Raw genomic sequence first — 20,849 nt, forward strand, 5'->3', positions numbered from 1 at the left:
AGAGAGCTTTATAAAATCTTAAGTAAAAGATTTGTTTTGAAAATGATCATCTGTATTTCTCAAGATTTGGCTTGAATTTCAACTTTTTCATTTCACTTTATTGATGTTCATTTTGTCTTTTCTTTTTCTTCTATTCCTTTAACTTCACCTATTAGTTATGGGTTCTTAATCTGAACACTCATATCAGAGAAGACAGGTAGAAATTGGGGAGGATGAGGAGACAGGAATAAACTGTGGTGTTGGCAAGCCTGGAGAGACATTTTTATTAAAAAGTTGAGGGAATTTGATGTTAACATGAATGAAACTTGAGTGGATTTTGGTGACCTTATACTTGTACGGACCAAAATACCCTTCATTTTTCCAAAATAACTATGTTGATATTTTCTGAACCCAGCAACAGTATGATTACTATGTCTGCTTCTTTTGATTGCCCAGGAGGTCAAGAGTGGGAGAAAGTTATTGGCTGCTAAGAAATAGGTATTTGAAATCCCTCAAGATTAAGTTGAAGTGTCACTATTCCTGGAACTGCAGCTTCACTGCTGTCCTCTCTTTTGACTTTGTTAGTGAACAATTGCTCCTCACTGTTGCTGGAGCAGTCTCCCATTCCAGCCCCAGGTCAATGAGGAAGCTGTAGAATTGTGACTTACTCCATTAATTTTTTGTCACTTGGTTGGTGTGCTACTAATCCTAAGTAAATTAACTTATGTTCCCTCTTGGAGTGCCAGGGTCCTACCCACAGAGTGATAAGGGCTACACAAAACTGGCATATTGAGCTGTTATCCACAGAACATGAAACGGGAGCTGGCAAGGGCGAGCCCTCTCTGCAAAGGTGTTGTGTTGATGAAGACAGAGAGGTCTTGCCCATAACCGCTGCATTTTGTCTTCTTTGGGTCCAGGCTGCTTTGAATGCTGCATCAAGTGTCTGGGAGGGGTCCCCTATGCCTCTCTGGTGGCCACCATCCTCTGCTTCTCTGGGGTCGCCCTGTTCTGTGGCTGCGGGCACGTGGCCCTGGCGGGCACTGTGGCAATCCTTGAGCAACACTTCTGCACCAACACCAGTGACCACACCTTGTTCAGTGAAGTGTAAGTATTAATTACCTTTTAAAGTGTTTTTAAGGGGTGCCTGACTTGCTCACTTAGTAGAGCAGGTAACTCTTGATCTTATGGTTGTGAGTTCAATCCCCATGTTGGGTATAGACATTAACTTAAATAAAAATAAAAGTTGAAAATTTAAAAAAAATGTATTTAAAATGCAACAATCTGGGGCACCTGGGTGGCTCAGTGGGTTAAAGCCTCTGCCTTCAGTTCAGGTCATAATCCCAACGTCCTGGGATTGAGTCCTGCATTGGGCTCTCTGCTTGACAGGGAGCCTGCTTCCTCCTCTCTCTACATCTGCCCTTCTGCCTACTTATGATCTCTCTATCTGTCAAATATACAAATAAAATCTTTTAAAAATTAAAAAAAATAAAATACAACAATCTCATGGCATTTCTTAAAAACTATAGTGCATTAAGGGTCATTGAAACGTGGTTAAATATGAAATGGAGGCAACTGTCTTCCAATGCATACAATAATTGTACTGGCAGGATCTGTCTGATACAACTATTTTTGACTTCTAGATTCTATTTAAGACTTACAACTAACAGGAAGAGTCTTGGATGGTTAATTTTATGCACTTATAGCCCTCATAATTGTAGCATCTATTGATACCATACCTTTCACCCTCACAGACCTTGAGTAGCTTGCACATTGCTGGCAGAACCAGAGTGGGCAAAAACTCTGCCCACTCTGTAATTATAGAGTGTTGCTTTTGATTACAGGGTCAGGCAGGCACTGTTGCTCTTATCATTTTTCTAAGTCCTTCCCACTCTTGCTAAAATGACTTCTAGGGCCAATGCTTATCTTCCCCCTCCTTTATTTTCCTCTTTTCTTTGTTGGGAGCAAGATATTGAGGACTACAACCACGTATGTGAGAGAAAGTAGAAAGTAACTCCATATGCCCAGGTGAAGACACAGGATTAGAAAAGACATCAGAAGATCTTAAATTTACATCTTAGGGTGATCCTCAGCATAGATATTCTGCAAAAATCAAAAGCAATGAACAAAAACATAGTGAAGCATAAGGAACAAAAATCTGATTTCTAAAGTTACCACATCATTAGATTAACATATACAGTTTTCAACAAAAAATATAAGGTATACAAAATAAAGAAAGCATTGTTTCCATGGAAAGGAAAGAAAAATACAAACTGTTCCTTAAAAAGTTCTAGTGGCAGGTCTGCTACACAGACTTTAAATCAGTGGTCCGAAAAATGTTCAAAGTCTTAAAGGAAGATCTGGAGGAAGTTAAGAAAACAATGTCTGGAACACATGAAAGTACCAATAAAGAGATAGAAAATCTAAAAAAAAAAAAAATTCTGTAACTGAAAAGTACAACAATAAGTGAAAACATTTGCTAAAGGGATTCAAAGGCAGATTTGAATTGATAGAAGAAACAATCAGGAAACATGAACTAAGGACAAAAGAAATTGAGGTTTTTTTTTTTAACAAAAATAAAGAAATGAACAAAGATGAATACTTTAAGGGGCTCATGAGACACCAGGGAGTCCTGGAAGGAAAAGAGAGAAAAGGGGGCAAAGAGAATAGTCAAATAGTCAAATAATGAATATTGAATATTCAATACTTGAATATTCAATATTCATTACTTGAATATTCAAATATTCAAATAAGTCAAAAAAATAATGTCCAAAAAGTTCCCAAATTAGATGAAAGACATTCAGGAAACTCAACAAATTCTAAGTAGGGTGAATTCTAAGGTTAAAAGACAGAAGGAAGGACATAATATATTAATAAAAGTTTCAATGCAGCAACATGAGAAAACAATTATAACCATCTATCATTAATATAAATCAAAAATAGAATTGAAGGTAGAAAAAGTCTTACAATAATAGTTGGAGACTGAATACCACACTCTCAATAATAGATAGAGTAATCCCATATACATAAGTATAGAAATAGAGGATTTAATCCATACAAAAATCCAACTAGACCTGCCCAATGTATTCTAGATATTCTATCCAACAATGGAATGTACATCCTACTCAAGTGCACAGATCTCCTGCATTTCTTATGATAGACCTAATGACAGGGGACATTTCCTATGATAGACTACATGTTAGATCACAAATTAAGTCTCAATGATTTGAAAATTCAGATATCATAATATCTTTTCCGAGCACGACAGGATAAAGTTAGAGATTAATAACAAAAGGAAAACTGAAAAATTCAGAAATTGTGAAAATTAATACACTCAAGCAACCAATGGATCAAAGAAGAAATTATATGAGAAATTGGACAAATGGCAGTAAAAACACAGCATACTAAAACCTAGGGAATGCAGTCTGAATAGTGCTGAGGAAGAAATTTATAGCTACAAATGCTTATACAAACAAGAAATGACTGAAATCAATTACCTAACTTTACAAATTAAAGAATTAGAGGGGCACCTGGCTAGCTCAGTTGGTTAAGCATCTACCTTCTGCTCAGGTCATGATCTCACCGTCATGATCTCAGGATCATGAGATCAATCCTACATTGGACTCCCTGCTTAGCGGGGAGTCTCCTTCTTCCTCTGCCCCTCCTCCAGCTCATACATGCTCGCACGTGCCCATGCTCACTCGCTCTCTCTCTCTCAAAACTAAATAAATAAATAATCTTTTTAAAAAAGAATTAGAAAAACAAGAACAAATTAAACACAAAACTAGCATAAAGAAGGGAGTAATAAAGATTTTTGATTATATAAATGAAATAGGGAATAGAAAAATAATAGAGAAATCAGCAATACATAATTGACAAACCTTTCACTAGAGAAACTAAGAAAAAGAACAAAATGATTTAAAAAATCAAAGATGTAAGTGAAGATATTACCAATTCTATAGAAATAAAGAGTACTATAAAAGAGCTACTACGAGCATCTGATAACAAATTCGATACCTTAGATGAAATGGACAAATTCCTAGAAACACAAAAATTACCGAGACTAAAGCACACACCCACAAAAAAAAAAAAAAATAGAAAGTCTGAGTAGACTTAAATTATCAGGGAGACTGAATGAGTAATCAAAAATGTTCCAACAAAGAAAAGCACTGGACCTGATGGTTTCACTGGTGAATTCTTCAAAGTTTTTTTTTAAAGATTTTCTTTATTTATTTGATGGAGAGAGTGAGAGAGGGAACACAAGCTGGGGTGGTGTAAGAGGGAGAAGCAGTCTCCCCACTGAGCAGGGAGCCTGATGCAGAGCTCGATCCCAGGACCCTGGGACCATGACCTGAGCTGAAGGCAGATACTTAACAACTGAGCCACCCAGGCACCTCACTTCAAAGCATTTTAAATACTAACATCAATCCTTATCAAACTTTCTCAAAAAATTGACCAGAAAGGAACACTTCCTAACTCATTCTGTGAGATCTGCATACCCTGATACCAAAGACAGATAAAAACACTACAAGAAAAATACAAATTAATCTCTATAAACATTGAAGCAAAAATCCACAACAAAATTCTAGCAAACTGAATTCAGCAGTATAAGTTGCATATGCCATGACCAAGGATTTATTCAACCATTATTCAGCATAAGAAAATCTATCAACGAAATTCACCATATTGACATAAAAAGGGTGGGGAAAGAGGAAGCACAATTATTTCAAGTGATGCAAAAACATTTGATAAAATTCAATACTCTTTAATAAAAACAGTCAACAAACTAGGAATAGAACGACATTACATTACAAAAAATTTAAATGAAACTTAATGAAAACCCAACACCAAACATAATCAATGCTGAAGTACTGGCAGTTTTCCCTCCAAGATGAAGAAAAGGCAAGAATGTCTACTCATATCACTTTTATTCAACATTCTACTACAAGGCCTGTCTAGCAATTAAGTGAGTAAAGAAACAAAATGCATCAAAATTGGAAATAACAAGTAAATTTATTTCTGCTCACAGATGGTATTATCTTTATATATATATAAATACTATAAATATATAAAACCCTAAGGAACACAATACACAAAAGTTAGAACTTAAATTCAGTGAAGTAGCAGGATTCAAAATTATCACTTAAAAATTAATTGATTTCTATAGAATATTAGTTATTAATTTGAAAATGAAATTAAGAAAATAGTTCCAATTACAGTGCTATCAAAACAAACAAATAAAATACTTGAGAATTAATTTAACCAAGGAAGTAAAAGCTTTGTACAAGGAAAACTATGAAACAGTTCTGAAAGAAATTTAAAAGTACATAAATGGAAAGCCATTCATGTTCAGGGTATGGAAAATTCATTGTCAGTAATACCCAAAATGATCTACAGATTCAAGCCATCCATACCAAAATCTGAAAGATGATTTTTTTTTTTTTTGAGAGAGAGAGAGAGAGAATGAGAGAGGGCATGAGAGGGGAGAAGGTCAGAGGGAGAACCAGACTCCCTGTGGAGCCGGGAGCCAGATGCAGGACTTGATCCCATGACTCCGGGATCATGACCTAAGCCAAAGGCAGTGGCTTAACCCACTGAGCCACTCAGGTGCCCTAAGATGATATTTTTGCAGAAATAGAAACACTGACCCTAAAATTTATTGGAATTTCCAAGGTGCCAAGTAACTATAATAATCCTTTAAAAAAAAGAAAAAAGAAAAAACTGGAGGACTCACACTTTCTGATTTCAAACCTATTACAAAGACACAGTAATCAAAATAGTACTGGCATAAAGATAAACATATAAACTGATGGACTACAACAGAATAGAGAACTCAGAATATAAACTCTTGCATATATGATCAAAAGATTTCCAAATGTGCCAAGATCATTTATTCAATTGGGAAAAGACAGTCGTTTCAATGAATTTTGCTGAGAAAATTGGATATCCACATACAAAGGAGTGAAACTGGACTCTCACCTAACATCATATGCAAAATTTAACACAAAATGGATCCATTCCTTCACCATAAGACCTAAAACTGTAAAACTTTTAGAAAAATACATAGGGCAGAAGTTTTACATTGGATTTGGCAATGATGTTTCATATATGAAACCAAAGGCAGGCAACCAAGAGACAAACTGGACTTCATGAAAATATAAAAAGGTATTATCAACAGAGTGAAAAAACAAAACACAAAATAGGAGAATGTATTTTTAAATAATATCTGTAAAGGGATTAATGTCCAGAGTATACAGAGAACTGTTAAAGTTCAACAGAAAAACAAATTCAAAAATGGGCAAAGGATTTGGGGCACCTGGATGGCTCAGTTGGTTGAGCATCCAACTCTTGGTTTCAGCTCAGAGCAGATCTCAAGGTCTTAAGATCAAGCCCTACATTGAGCCCTGAGCTGGGTTCCACACTCAGTGGGAAATTTGCTTCTTCCTCTCTGTTTGCCCCTCCCCCTGCTCACTTGCTCTCTCTCTCAAGTAAGTAAGTAATTGTTTCTTAAAGTGGGCAAAGGGCTTGAACAGACATTTATTTAAAGAAGATATGCTAGTAGCCAATAAAAATGTAATTCATTATCAACATTAGTAGGGAAATGCAAATCCAAACTACAGTGAAATTCTGGGAAAATAATAGATTAGGAAAATCCTGATCTCACCTCCTCTTAGGGAAACTGAAACTACAATTACATATAATAGAGCTAATTATGAAAACAATCTGAGGACTAGCAGAACACATCTTCTACAGCAAATTTTTTTTTTTTTTTATGAAGAAGAGGAGGGACAGAGACCTAGTTGGGGACCAAACCTCCAGCATGAGGACCCACAAAAGAGATGAATATTAAAGGAAGGGAACCCCTCCCTGAGGAGCAATGGAATTATGCCCCAGACTGAACATTTGCAACTCTAGGGATTTAGACAGAATATGAAAGCCTTTATAGCATCTATCTTTGAAAAACAACAGGACTTAACTTTGGGAGCTTTAAAAAAATCAGCAGGTTTAACTTCAGAAGAGCCAAATGGTTGTGGAACATTGAGACTCCACTCTTAAAGGGCCAGAGCACTATATCACTCAGTCTAAGACTTAGCACAAAGGCAGTAATTTGAAAAGTGCCAGGATTATATGTGAAGGGGAATTACTGACTAATTTTAGGGCATGCATCTGTTGGGTGGGGATCTATAGAAGTTTTATCCAGAAATAGAAGTGCTGGTGAATGCCTTTTTTTTTTTACTCCTTTAGCATAGTTTGTGGGAAGCACTTATGAGAACACTTCTTGTCCTGCTATGGCATTCCCAAACAAATCTGTCCCACCTAACATGCCCCTACATGAGGTGTTTCTCTAAAGTAATCTATACACAACCACACTTGGTGGGGAGCTCCAGTGAAGATAGTAGCCCTCCAAAGCAACTATGGCTCCAAGAAGTGGAGTGGTCAACTCCATGCACCTGTATGCCCACCATAGATACAGCCTGTCCTATCAACCAGCTCTGCCTGGATCCAACCTACACCAACTATAGCCAGGCCTCTCAGTCAACCATACCAGAGGCCAGATCTTACCTGTGCACTACAGCAGTAACAGCTGGTCATTGCAACCACCCAGGCTTGGAGCCAGAGTACATACCAAAGGAGTCACTGCCTCTTAAAAACAATAGAGTAACTCTTGCACATATAGGAGGCAGCTCTGGAGTGCTTTGTTCTGGCGACCAGGGGAGATTGAGTCCTAAGCCCTAAAAGATGTCTCCTAAACAACACCACTACTTTCAAGTCTAGGGAATGTAGCTTAACTTTCATAAAACAGAGGAACAAATACAAAGGGTCAGACAAAATGAGGAAACAGAGAAATATGCTCCAAATGAAAGAACAAGACAAAAGCATAGAAAAAGACTAAGTAAAATGGTGAAAAATAATCAACGTATTGAAGAATTCAAAGTTATGGTCATAAAAAATGCTAATAACACTTGAGAGAAAAGTGGATGAACTCAGTGAGAAATTCAATAAAGTATTAAAAAAAATCAGTCAGAGATGAAAAACTCAGTAACTGAAATTAAAAATATACACACACCCACACACACAAAATACACACACATACACTAAAGGGAATTGACTGCAGATTAGAAGATGGAGAAAAACAAATAAGTGATCTGAAAGACAGTGTAATGGAAATCACCCAATCAAAATAGCAAAAAGAAAAGAAATGATAAATGAGAATCAGTTAAGGGAGGTCTTGCACAATGTCAAGCATGGTAACATTTGCATTATGAAGATCTCCATAAAGAAGGCAAAGAGAGAGAGAAAATGGCAGAAAACCTCCTTGAAGACATAATAGCTGAAAAATTCCCTAATCCGGGGAAAAAAACAGGTATCTAGATCTATTAGGCACAGAGGTAGCCTCCAGCAAAATCAATCAAAGGAACTCCATACCAAGACACACAGTAATTAAAATAACAAAAACTTCTAAAGAAACAAAAAGAAATTTTAAAGAAGGAAGAGAGAAGCAAATATTTATGTACAAAGGAAAGTCCACAAGACTATCAGCTAATTTTTCAGTAGAAGTTTAGCATGCTAGCCAAACTATGAAAAAAACTTAAATTTCCATCAACAGATGAATGGATAAAGAAGATGTGGTGTATACATATAATGGAATACTATGCAGCTGTCATAAGAAATGAAATCTTGCTGTTTGCAAAGGCATGGATGGAACTAGAGGGTATTATGCTGAGCAAAAGAAATTAGAGAAAGACAATTATCATATGGTCTCTCTGATATGATGAATTTGAGAGGCAGGACAGAGGGTTGTCTGGGTCAGGGAAGGAAGAAAAATGAAAAAAGATGGGATCGAGAGGGAGACAAACCGTAGAGACTTTTAATCTCAGGAAACAAACAGGATTGCTGGGTATTGAGGGAGTGATAGGGTAACTGGGTGATGGACATTGGAGAGGGTATGTGCTGTGGTGAGTGCTGTGAAATGTCTAGGCCTGATGATTAACAGACCTGTACCCTTGGGGCTAAAAATAATTAAAAAAGAAAGAAAGAAAGAAATGTTGCAGGCCAGAAGAGACTGGCGTGATATGCTCAGAGTGCTGACAGGAAAAAACTGCAACTAAGAACACTTTAGGCAGCAAGATGATCATTCAGAATTGAAGTAAAAGTAGAGTTTGTGAGACAAACAATAGTTAAAAGAGCTTATTACCACAAAAGAGATTTATAAGAAATGTTAAAGCGGATTCTTTAAGTTGAAAATGAAAGACCATACTAGGAATAAGAAAATTATGAAAGGAAAAAATGTCATTTGTAAAACAAACATAACATTTATCTAAAAATCTAGTATGAAGTTGCTAAATCAGTTATATCTATGAAAATTATTTAAGGATCCACAAAATTAAAGAATACTTGGAGGGGAGGGCAAAAATTTGGTGTTCTTAGAATATATTCAAATTTAAATGATCATCAACTTAATGTAGATATGCATAGAATATTATATATGAATATATAATATATATATATCATATGCATAGAATATTATATATGAATCCAATGGAAAACACAAATCAAAAATCCTATGATAGATAAAATAGAGAAAGGAATCAAAACATAACACTAAAGAAATTATAACAGATGAGAGCAAGAGAAGGCAAAAACAGAGAAGTACAATGACAACCAAAAAAAATTGCAATAAGTATATATATATCAATAATATCTTAAAGTATACAGTTCATGTATACTAATGAAAAGATACAGGTTGACTGAATGGAGAAGAAAAGAAGACCATCTGTGTACTGCCTATTAGAGACTTACTTTAGACCTAAAGGCACAGACTAAAAGTAAAGGGACAGAAAAAGATATTTCAGATGTGAATGTAATTGAAAAAAAAAAAAGAAGAAGAAGCCAGGAAAGCAATCCTTTATATCAGGCAAATCCTTTATATCAGACTTTAAAATAAAGACTGTAACAAAAGAAAAAGGACATATAGTGATAAAGGGATCAATTCAACAAAAAGTTGTAATAATTTTATATATCTAATGTACCTAACATAGGAGCATCTACATATATAAAGCAAATTATAACAGACATAAAAGGAGAAATTAACAGTGATACAGTAATAAAAGAGGACTTTAACACCTTACTTACATCAGTGGTTAGATTGTCCAGACAGAAAACCAATAAGGAAAAACAGTGACTTGGAATGACACATTAGACCAGATAGACTTAACAGATATATACAAAACTCTCTGTCCAAAATCAGTAGTATACACATTCTTTTCAAGGTCAACTGAAAGAGTCTGAAGAATAAATCACATGTTGGGACACAAAATAAATCTCAATAAATTAAGAATGTTGACGTCATATCAAGCATCTCTTCCAACATAATTGACAATACTAGAAATCAATTACCAGGAAAAAAAAAACTGGAAAATACACAAAAACATGGGGACTAAAGAACATGCTACAAAAAACCAGTGGGTCAATGAAGAAATCAAAGAGGGAAAAAAATACATTGAAAAAAATACATCCTTGAAATAGACACAACCTGATTTAAAATCCTTAGGAATCAGTGAAAGCAGTTGTAAGAGGAAGTTTAGTGATACAGACCTACTTTAAGAAACAAGAGGAATTTCAAGCATTCTAACTTCACACCCAAGAAACTAGGGACAGAAGAACAAACAAAGCTTAAAGTTATTAGAAGGAAATAATAAAGATATAAAGAGAGACTTGCAAATAAATAAATAAATAAGCTAAGAGCTGGTACTTTGAAAAGATAACAAAAATTGATCATCTTTAGCCAAAGTTATCAAGAAAAAAAGAGAGAGGACTCCAAAAAATAAAATCAGGAATGAAGGAGAATTAATAACTGGTACCACAGAAATACAAAGGATTATAAATACATAGACAACTATGCAAAATTATAAGCCAACAAACTGGACAACCTAGAAGAAATGGACAAATTCCGAGAAATAATTTTCTAAAACTGAATCAGGAATAAATAGAAAATTTGAATAGACTGACTGTTAGTTACAAAACTGAATCAGTACTCAAAAAATCCAATAAACAAAATGAGGGACCATATGACTTCATAGGTGATTCTACCAAACATTTAAAGACGAGTCAACACCTACCCTTATTAAAGTATTCCAGAAATAAAATTCTTGCAAATTAATTCTATGAAGCCAGTATTATTATACCAAAATCAGACAAAGACACTACAAACAAAGAAAATTACAAACCTATCTCTTGTGAACAAACACACAAAAATTCTCAACAAAATATTAGTAAACTGAAATTAATAATACATTAAAAGGATTAGTCACCATAATTAAGTGGGATTTATTTCAGGTATGAAAGTATAATTAAATAGTCACAAATCAATATGACAGCAGATTAACAAAGGACAAAATGTATATGATTACCTCAATAGATGTAGAAGAAGCATTTGACATAATCCAACAAACATAAATGTACAAAATTACATACACAAACATAAAAACTGTCAATAAATTGGTTTAACAGGAATATCTGTCAACATAAGAAAGTCATCTATTACCCAAAGCTCACACCATATTCAGTGGTGACAAGCTGAAATTTCTTCCTATAAACAGAATTATAGATACAGAAATAGAATGGTGGTTGTCAGAAGTTAGAGGGAGAGGAAATGGGAATTATTGTTTTAAGAGTAGAATGTTTCAGTTCTGTATAATGAAAAATGTGGAGAATGATAGGGTGATGGCTGCACAATATGAATGTAATTATTAATACCTCTAACTATCTACTTATCAATAATTTAGATAACAAGTTATAATATGAATATATTAGTATAATAAAAATAATAATTAGTATAATAAAAAATAGTAGGAAAAAACTTCTTTCTCTGCCAACAAAAAATTGATGTTTGGTTTTTTAAAATTTTTTTTTAATTAATTTATTTTCAGCATAACAGTATCATAAAAATTGATGTTTTAAGTAAAGTTCACTGTGTGCAGATAACAAAATGTTTATGAAAGAGGGAAAAAATTAAAGTAAGGCACTGATTGTTATTTGGAATCTGGGGTGTATTGGACTGGCAGTGGAATTTCATCTGTTAATAGCCAAGTGTACAGATAAGTCATTCTGTATACAGTAACTGTGGACATGGAAGAATGTTGGAAGGTTAAATTGATGTTGCCGATCTTCATATCGATATAACACCTCCTAGTTTTCTCATAGGAAATCATTCCTGGGATGTTTGGAAATCCATTGAAGACTTAGCCCAAGTCAAAGTCTACAAGAATATATTAAGCACTCTCTGGCAGAAGAATAATTCCTTGGGCATCCTTACCTGAAGGATGTTTCAGGGGTTTAGTCCCAAATCTTTGCCTTCTCATTCTAAAAATATTCTCGGTGGAGTCTTAACAACTACCATGCATTGATTCTCTAACTATATAAACCCAGCCTTAATAGGTTCTCCCTTTTCTCCATTTCCTTCAGAGTTTTCTTTTTCTCTTTTTGAATCCCAGAGTTTAACAATGCTTGTTTTTGTTTTTTGGGTTGTTTTGTTTTGTTTTGTTTTGTAATTGTAAGAAATTTTACTAGATAGAAAGAGATATGAATGAATATTTTTGGAACTATACTGTGAGTCCTTAGGGAAAAAATGTCATTCCTTTTTATTTGTCCATTAATGTCATCCAAGGAAATAAGTGATGTGGGAAGGGAGAAATATCATGGACAGAAGACATTTACCGAGTGGTAAAGAGGACTATGTACAAAGAAGACCAAGAAATATTTACCAAAATTGAATCTGGGAAGGTTCTAGGAAGCTCTATAATCCCCATGCCATGCTTCACCGAGACTAATTAAATCATAATCTCTGAAGATAGAAATTTCTATCTGTAATTTCTAAAGCTTCCACTGATTCTCATGGGTGACCAAAGGGTATGGAATGGTCACCTGGGTCTTTGTAGATATTCATTAGGACAAAGTTAGGTGTGAATTAACTTTCTGTATTTTGACATATTATCATTTGTGTAGTGAAAATCTCAATGCAAAAGCATCTTCCCAAGTTAACTCCTTAAAGAAGTCCTAAGTGCTTATGTAGAGGGTTCTAAAAGGATAACAATCAGTAAGCCTAGTTGGAAAGCATTTTGCTATGGCAGAAAAAACATGTTGTCCTTAGACCAGAATTCAAATGGTAGTTCTGCCAGTGACTCCGTACCTTTAAGTAACTTAACTTCTCAATTCTGTGTTTACTTGCATGCAAAATAAGGATTCTAGCCCTCACGGCAAAGGATGCAGGTGAGTATTGAAAGATGACAACTGAGCCTCTCTGCCCCTGACCACGTTGCTGTACAGGGGCAGGGATGACTTCCTGGAATGCCCCATTAGCCACTGAAGCCATTAGCAGGGTGGGAGGTATCACAGGATATCACTATCGCTCATGTCTTCCTTCCTGGGGCTGAAAACATCTTCTCTTTACCATGTGGACAATGTCAGTTTTCCGGATCTTGTGTTCCTTTCCATAGAATACAACTGATGCAGTATGTCATCTACGGGATTGCATCCTTCTTTTTCTTGTATGGAATCATTCTGTTGGCAGAAGGCTTCTATACCACAAGTACAGTGAAGGAGCTGCGTGGTGAATTTAAAACAAGTGCCTGTGGCCGATGCATTAGTGCAATGGTTAGTACAAATCTCTGTCTGACATACAACCAGAGCCACATATCTGGGTATTTATTTGTATTTGGTGAAAGCTATGAGATAATCAAAGGTGGATGAAGTCCATGACACAAATATTGTTCTTACCACTTTATAATCAGAGACAAAATAAAGACTTTCAACATAGTATTGATAATAAATTAAAATCTATTGCTAGTAGTACTGAACCTTTCTCCTATCAATGTATGGGAAGTAAGAATACTGAAAATTTTTCTTATTGTCAGTGCTGTCCTGTCTTTGAATATTCATATTGGACCTAAAGCCATACATGTACTATGATTACTTATATCATAACTGTTCTGGAAGTATATACCAAGCATGTACTGTATCAAGCATACAGCTGGGAATTTTGCTGATTGCTAGTGTGCAAAGATTAAAATACATCTGCTCAAAAAGTTTATAAGCTAAGATAGGGCTTTCAAACTGCAACCTGCAGGCCAAATCTTGTTTTTGTATAGCTAGAACGGTTCTCACATTTTTAAATGTTTGAGGGGAAATGTGATGATCATTTTAAGACATGTGAAAATTATACAAAGTCATATTTGAGTTTTGTTGTCATACGGCACAGTTTCAAGAGTTTGTATAGTTTTCACATGTAGGCCTATATTTCGAGTGGTTCCCCTCAGAAGGCATGGGTGTGCCCAGTGGGCTTCTGGAAGACTTCCTCTTAACCAGCACTGTCATTTTTATCTGTTGAATCTGTTACATTAATTTATTTATATAAAAAGATCTGTTTTAAAAAGTTCAAAAGACTGCTGTGCAGGACTAGCTTTATTCATTTTCTCATTGGTAACTTATCCTTAACACTATTTTTGTTGATACATTCAAGAAGATCATTGAATAAACCTGCTCTGGAGGATTTTAGGAAGATAGAAGTGACAGGGAGGGCGTTGACAGTTAGAGGAACATGCTAATACAGGAAGTTGTATAAAGTTTAAAATATAAATGAGCTTTGCCCACCATGGACAGCAAAACTCAGTTTTGTCACCAGAATCCCTGGTTCTCTCTGGTCCTTTATGGGATTCTTCTACCTGGGAAGACACTACGAAGTAACTCTGCATGCTTAAGGCCACCATGATAGGAACAGTCTGCAAGGGGAGCACTTTCCACTGGACCCTGGCCTATACTTTGGAATTCTGACCATCATTGAAAGGGAGGGCTGACCAATAAAGGAGCTACCCAGTTCTTCTTCAATTTTCTATGGTGTTATTGAAAAGTAAGTGAAGTTTTCTTTTAAAGAGTTAGAAAAAGAAACCCCAGTTTGCAGTAGTGTATCCATAAGCACTGGGGACAAAGGGTATGTGAAAGTAATGAAATCTACTTCTTTGAATATTTTCAATGGAAATACTTTTGAAAGTGTTGATGTCCTGCAAGTACAAGTGATCTGTTTCTAGAGTTTTCTGGGGTGACCAACAGGAAGTGATCTGTCTGACACCAAATGGAACTCCTATGGTTCAAATATTTGGTCTTCAGGATCAGTTGAAGAAATAAAAGTCAAGCCAAAAGAAATCCAAACACTTGCCACACATTCTGAGGATATATATTCTGGGAATATAAATACCACAACAGTTTATGGGTAGTCCTTAAGAGTTCTCTTAAATTTGTACTCGGGCAGAAAGTTATGAATAAAGTGAAGTGATATCATTATGATTTTCCTGAAATTGCTCATAGCAATGTGTAGAAGAACACAATGAGGATTTTTTCCTAAGCCATTGCTGTGTTTGTAAAACTGCTATGAATGCTGAGTGTGAAAGAAAACTAAAAGGAAATGAGATATTTCTCTCTTCTGTGTTCATTAAGCTCTATTTAAAGTAATTTTCAGCTTCTTTTTTTTTTTCTTTTTAAAGATTTTATTTATTTATCAGAGAGAGAGAGGGAGAGCTAGCGAGCACAGGCAGACAGAGAGGCAGGCAGAGGCAGAGGGAGAAGCAGGCTCCCTGCCGAGCAAGGAGCCCGATGTGGGACTCGATCCCAGGACGCTGGGATCATGACCTGAGCCAAAGGCAGCTGCCCAACCAACTAAGCCGCCCAGGCGTCCCTAATTTTCAACTTCTAATAAAGACTCAAGCATCCAGTGCTTTTACTAATTTCACAAGGCAATGAAACTAGCCAAGTTCCTTTTGAGAAAGAGCTTTCTGAAGTATTTGTTATTGTACTATCCATATGTTGTGTAAAATAAGGGCAACTGATATGAAGTTATCATTCAGTGCTGTGAAAGAATCCCAATACATTATAATCACCATGGTAAGTATTTAGTAATTGCTGCCTCCCTTTCTAATTCAGTCTGCAACTGTGGACAAGGGAAATTACCACTTGGGGTCTCCTGGCTTTGTTTGTTGAGAGAGGGACCTGCACAAAATCCCTTAAGTGGCTTTGGGCAATCACATCGTCCATCATATAGGTCTAGAGAGCATGCCTGCCCTGGACCAGCCCTGCTTCCCCTTTCCCTTGTGGCTAAGCCTGTCACTCCCATGGTCCAGGCGGTGCTGGGAATGCAGCCCCCTGGTTCACCATCCAGCCAGAGCTGTGTGACCATTTTGTCCCCAGGTGCTGTAACCCTGCCCACCCCCTCAGTAATGATTCTTTCTCCTTCTCCTTTTCTGCTCAGTTCGTGTTCCTCACCTACGTGCTGGGAGTGGCCTGGCTGGGTGTGTTTGGTTTCTCCGCGGTGCCCGTGTTTATGTTCTACAACATCTGGTCAACCTGTGAGGTCATCAAGTCACTGCAGACCAATGGCACAGCCAATGTGGAGCAGATCTGCGTGGACATCCGACAATATGGTACCTCCCTGTATTACACCCAGTGAACTTTTATCCTCTTGTGTATAGGTCCACACGTTAGTTATAATAGGGTGTTTTTTTAATCATTGTGATCAGTTTCATATATTCTTTGAAAAAAAATTAGAGATAGAGTGAGTAGGAAGAGGGGCAGAGAAAGAGGGAAAGAGAGAGAATCTCAAGCAGACTGCATGTCCAGTGGGATTCCTACCTGGGGCTCAGTCTCACCATCCTGAGATCATGACTTGAGTCAAACAGCATTAGTTAATGGTTTCATGCATTCTTCTTTTGGAATTGTTTGTAGTCTTTCTCTCAATATACCCAGTTTGTGGGATATTTGTATAACCGATTATTCCTGAAATCATTGTTTCACTGACAGTTTGGGGACTTGTCATTTCTCTTCTGAAACACAGAGTTACTTATGGCTGGAAGAATATGGAGGATGGAAGGATATGCAGATTTTATTTTTTTATCTTTCTTCTTTATATACTGAGAAAACTGTAATTTGAGCTATTTTAAATTTTTAAGTACACATGTATGCAGAAATCATTCACTTACCTTTAAATTAAGTGGAAAAGAAAAACAGCCTATGAACAATTGTTAAGTATAGAGAGAACTCAGGGTTACTATGAGAGACACATTATAAACTGTGCTTGTCCCATCCTCTGGGATGAAAAATGGTGTTTTTCTTTTTAAATATTTACAATTACACTTTCAATTCAAAATGATTTCTAATACATTTACACTTAGTCTTTTAATCCAAAATTATTTCCAATACTTAAACATAATAAAATGTATTGTAAAATACATGCAAAATACAAATTCAAATTTGTATTTGTAATTTGTAATTACTCTGCCAAATTTTTATGAAACTTTGTGAATGTATGCTCTCAATTTCAGTACTTATCTCATGGTAGACTAAAAAGATCTTGTTGTGAACACCTCTTTTTCACTTGCAAGGTGACAAACCAAGATATTTGTATAGAAAGGTATTTGACCTGAGTATAATATAATAACATATGATGTAAAGAATAGCTTTGTAAGAGAGTCATACTATAGTTATTTATTTGTAATTAATAGTTCATAAATTCAGTTTAGGGAAATTTTAGTTTTCTAAATTAGTAAATATTTAGTAAATAAAGCTTTATTTGTAAAAGGAAAAAAGTCATATTGGCTCATATTGTTTGAATTTCTTATTCAATTTTGCTCTTACCCTGTTGTCCTGATGGGGCTTACTTTTTATTTCAAAAGGCCTGGTCTGCAGAGGGCCGACCTGTCAACTGTTGATGAAGAACAGTATACAATTACAGTGTAACTGGATCCTGAAGTGGTGAGGACCAGTGAGAGCATGGAGCACTGCAGTGTGTACTAATAACTAACGTTCTGTTGGGCTTCATCTCACAGGTATCATCCCTTGGAACGCTTTACCAGGGAAAATCTGTGGCTCAGCCCTCGGGAACATCTGCAACACCAATGAGGTAAACCCTTCTCCTGTCAGTGTCTGGACATGGATGCTTGGCAGAGCCAGCTGTGGAAAGGGCTCTCTGAGGTAGAAAGAGCAGAAGGTGGTACAAATGCTAGGAAAAGCAGGTCTTTGTGCCAAATTGTATGTAATCATCAATACTCAGCCATTTTTTATCTAGCAAATGGCCATTTGGCCCTTTGGTCCAGCTATTGAGTAAGGATATTTAGCAATCAGAAGTCTTATTCTTTTGGCAATAATATGTACTGATATCAATTCTGCACATCTGAAAACACATGTATCTTCTTCTCTTTGACTGCCACATATTTTTTTGAAAGTAAGACATTTGTGACAGAATAAATATAAACTAATTTTCTTAAAAAGATTTCCCTGAATTTGTGTATAAACTCATTTTTTAAAGACTTTATGTACTTATTTGACAAAGACAGAGACTGTAAGAGAGGGAACACAAGTAGGGGGAATGGGAGAGGGAGAAGCAGACTCCCCACTGAACAAAGATTCCCCATGCAATGCAAGGCTCGATCCCAGGACTCGGGGATCGTGACCTGAGCCAAAGGCAGAGACTTAACTCACTGAGCCACTCAGCACCCGTGCATAAACTAATTTTTAAGTCCATTACTGTTCATTATTTTTTCCATAGTGATTCACTGGTATGTCTCTTTGTTTTTAATTAGATTTAAAATCCTTGTTTAAAATATCACAGTTCTAGAATATTTTTAAACATCAGTTTTTAAGTGTTTGTGAAGGAAAAGTCCCAAATATACTAGTGAGAGTTTGCAAATTTAAGAGAATCCTAGTATGCTTTTGCAAAGCATGTGATTCATTTATCACTGAAATAATCAGTCACTGCCTCCTTCATTATGTAGTTTGTATATCCATACTAAAGCGGGGGCTCCCAAAGTTGGCTGTACACTATAGTCACAGAAGAGAATTATACTTATGACTGAGGTCCAGTCCCCAAATTGTCAGATTTAATTGGTGTAAGGTATAACCCAGGCATCAGAAAGTTTTAGAAAACTCCTAGGTTATGCTTTTCTGCAGCAAGCCAGGCTTCAGATAGAGACTTGAAAGGAGTGCACACTGGCACACAACCTCACAGAAAGCAGCTCTGGAGAAGAAATAACAGGTGTAGGCCCATCAATGCTCACCCAGTGCGCTGTTCTTTCCTAGTTCTACGTGTCCTATCTCTTGTTCATCGTGGCCTGTGCCGGAGCTGGTGCCACTGTCATTGCCCTGGTGAGTAACCCTGGCCTAGTGCTGCTCTCCTCCCTCCAGGCTCTCCTGCCAGACTTATCTTCCCCCAGTCCAACTCCAGGACAGAGCCCTGGTTCCATCTCACCCATGTAAACTTCCCCCTTCTTGGGGTACAGGCAGACCTTCTTGCCTCTCCTGAGGATGTAGAGTAGAATTTGAATTCTTTTGGAAAGAATTCAATTTCTTTTGGAAAAAGAGAGATATCAATACCTGGAATAGGTGTTCACCAGGAATAGCAGTTAACCTAGCTTCTGCTGTGATTATAAAGGGGAAAGAAGCCATGCATGGGTCCCGAGCGGGCAGCCGCCCTGACTGCCGTTATCTTACTATCCGTTCTGTTCTCTTCCACCAGCTGATCTACCTGATGGCTACTACCTATAACTATGGCGTCTTGAAGTTTAAGAGTCGGGAAGATTGCTGCACTAAATTCTAAATTGCTTAAGGCCAACGAGGAGCCCCGTAGGGAGCGCTCCTCGGGAGCCTGAAATCTCCCTAAAGCTGAGGCCAGGTTGCTGTAGTCTGGTGACAGGAATATGTAAATAGCTTTAGTCCACTCATTTTGCATTGTAGATTAATAAAATGACTTACCCTGAGTGAATTACAAAATAATGAGATCTGGCTATTTCCATGTTGTGAAAAGGATTCAGTTATGAACCTACCTTGGTGAGCATATGTTAAAGAGTAATTTCCTGAAACTTAACTTTCAAGCAGTATTTCTAAATGAAGTGTTAAAATTTTATAATACCTGCATTTTCCATTATTTTTGCTCACTTAGTAACCAGTTTCAGTAACAAAAATATAAAGTGTTAAAGATGAAAGAGAAACGGAATTGTTTAACTCTGCATTTTCTTTTATCAGACTCTTTTTCTGCAAAACGTTTGGCAGATATATTTTGATTTCAAATACTTTGTGATCATATGCCTCATTACCATAACAAATACTCCTAAAGGATTATATGAGAATTTGAAGGAAAAAAGCATGAGTATGTTTCCTTCAAAAATAGAATTAATTAATGTGTGATTTTGGGGGGCATAATTCTGTGATTCCTTTTACAGTCCCGAAACTAAGAACTTTAAACCGCTGTGTTTAATGAAACATTCCATGCAGGCTTACCAGGATGTCAAAGCAAAGGAAGAACAGGAACTGCAAGATATCCAGTCTCGGTCAAAAGAACAACTCAATTCGTACACATAAGAGTTTGCCAGAGTGTTACGGGCTGACGCGTTGACAGCCCTGCCCACTGCGGAGACAGCTGCTCTGCAGTACTAACCCCACCAAACAGCCTATTCACTTCACTGTCTGGCTCCAGCTGCTGGGATGTATTTCTGGGAACACCTTCCAGCAGGTCAATCTTTTTCTTCAGAGCAGATGTTGGAGGTTTCATGTTAGCCTTTTTGAAATACAGGGCATATTCACAATCTTACCAAGACAAGCAATACAAATGTATCATAGCTTTTGTGAGGTGCCCTGATATATCACTATCAGGGATATAAACTATAAGCTCATGTATGCTATCTGTGCTCTGCTAAATTTTCTATATTTATACGGAGAATAAACTGGAACTCTGACGGCTGTCATGAATAAAGCCTTGACTTTTAATGTGGCTTATGTTAAATAAAAAAAAATTTTAGCTGAGTTTCTCTCTCTCAAATCCAGAATACATAAATTTC

At 36.4% G+C, this 20,849-nt stretch overlaps 1 protein-coding gene across 1 annotated transcript in view; it reads left to right on the top strand.

Moving 5' to 3' along the window:
* The window catches only part of LOC116583920 (neuronal membrane glycoprotein M6-b), a 32,278-nt gene extending 12,498 nt beyond the window's left edge, over nucleotides 1-19,780 (top strand). Inside the window, exons 2-7 of the mRNA XM_032331950.1 lie at nucleotides 897-1,083; nucleotides 13,473-13,629; nucleotides 16,274-16,445; nucleotides 17,847-17,920; nucleotides 19,096-19,161; nucleotides 19,532-19,780. Of these exons, the coding sequence (XP_032187841.1) occupies nucleotides 897-1,083; nucleotides 13,473-13,629; nucleotides 16,274-16,445; nucleotides 17,847-17,920; nucleotides 19,096-19,161; nucleotides 19,532-19,612 (737 nt within the window). The 3' untranslated portion in view covers nucleotides 19,613-19,780. The remainder of the gene's footprint in view (nucleotides 1-896; nucleotides 1,084-13,472; nucleotides 13,630-16,273; nucleotides 16,446-17,846; nucleotides 17,921-19,095; nucleotides 19,162-19,531) is intronic.
* Nucleotides 19,781-20,849: the final 1,069 nt, after the last annotated feature.

This window comes from Mustela erminea, chromosome Y (assembly GCF_009829155.1).
Source record: "Mustela erminea isolate mMusErm1 chromosome Y, mMusErm1.Pri, whole genome shotgun sequence".
NCBI lineage: Eukaryota > Metazoa > Chordata > Mammalia > Carnivora > Mustelidae > Mustela > Mustela erminea.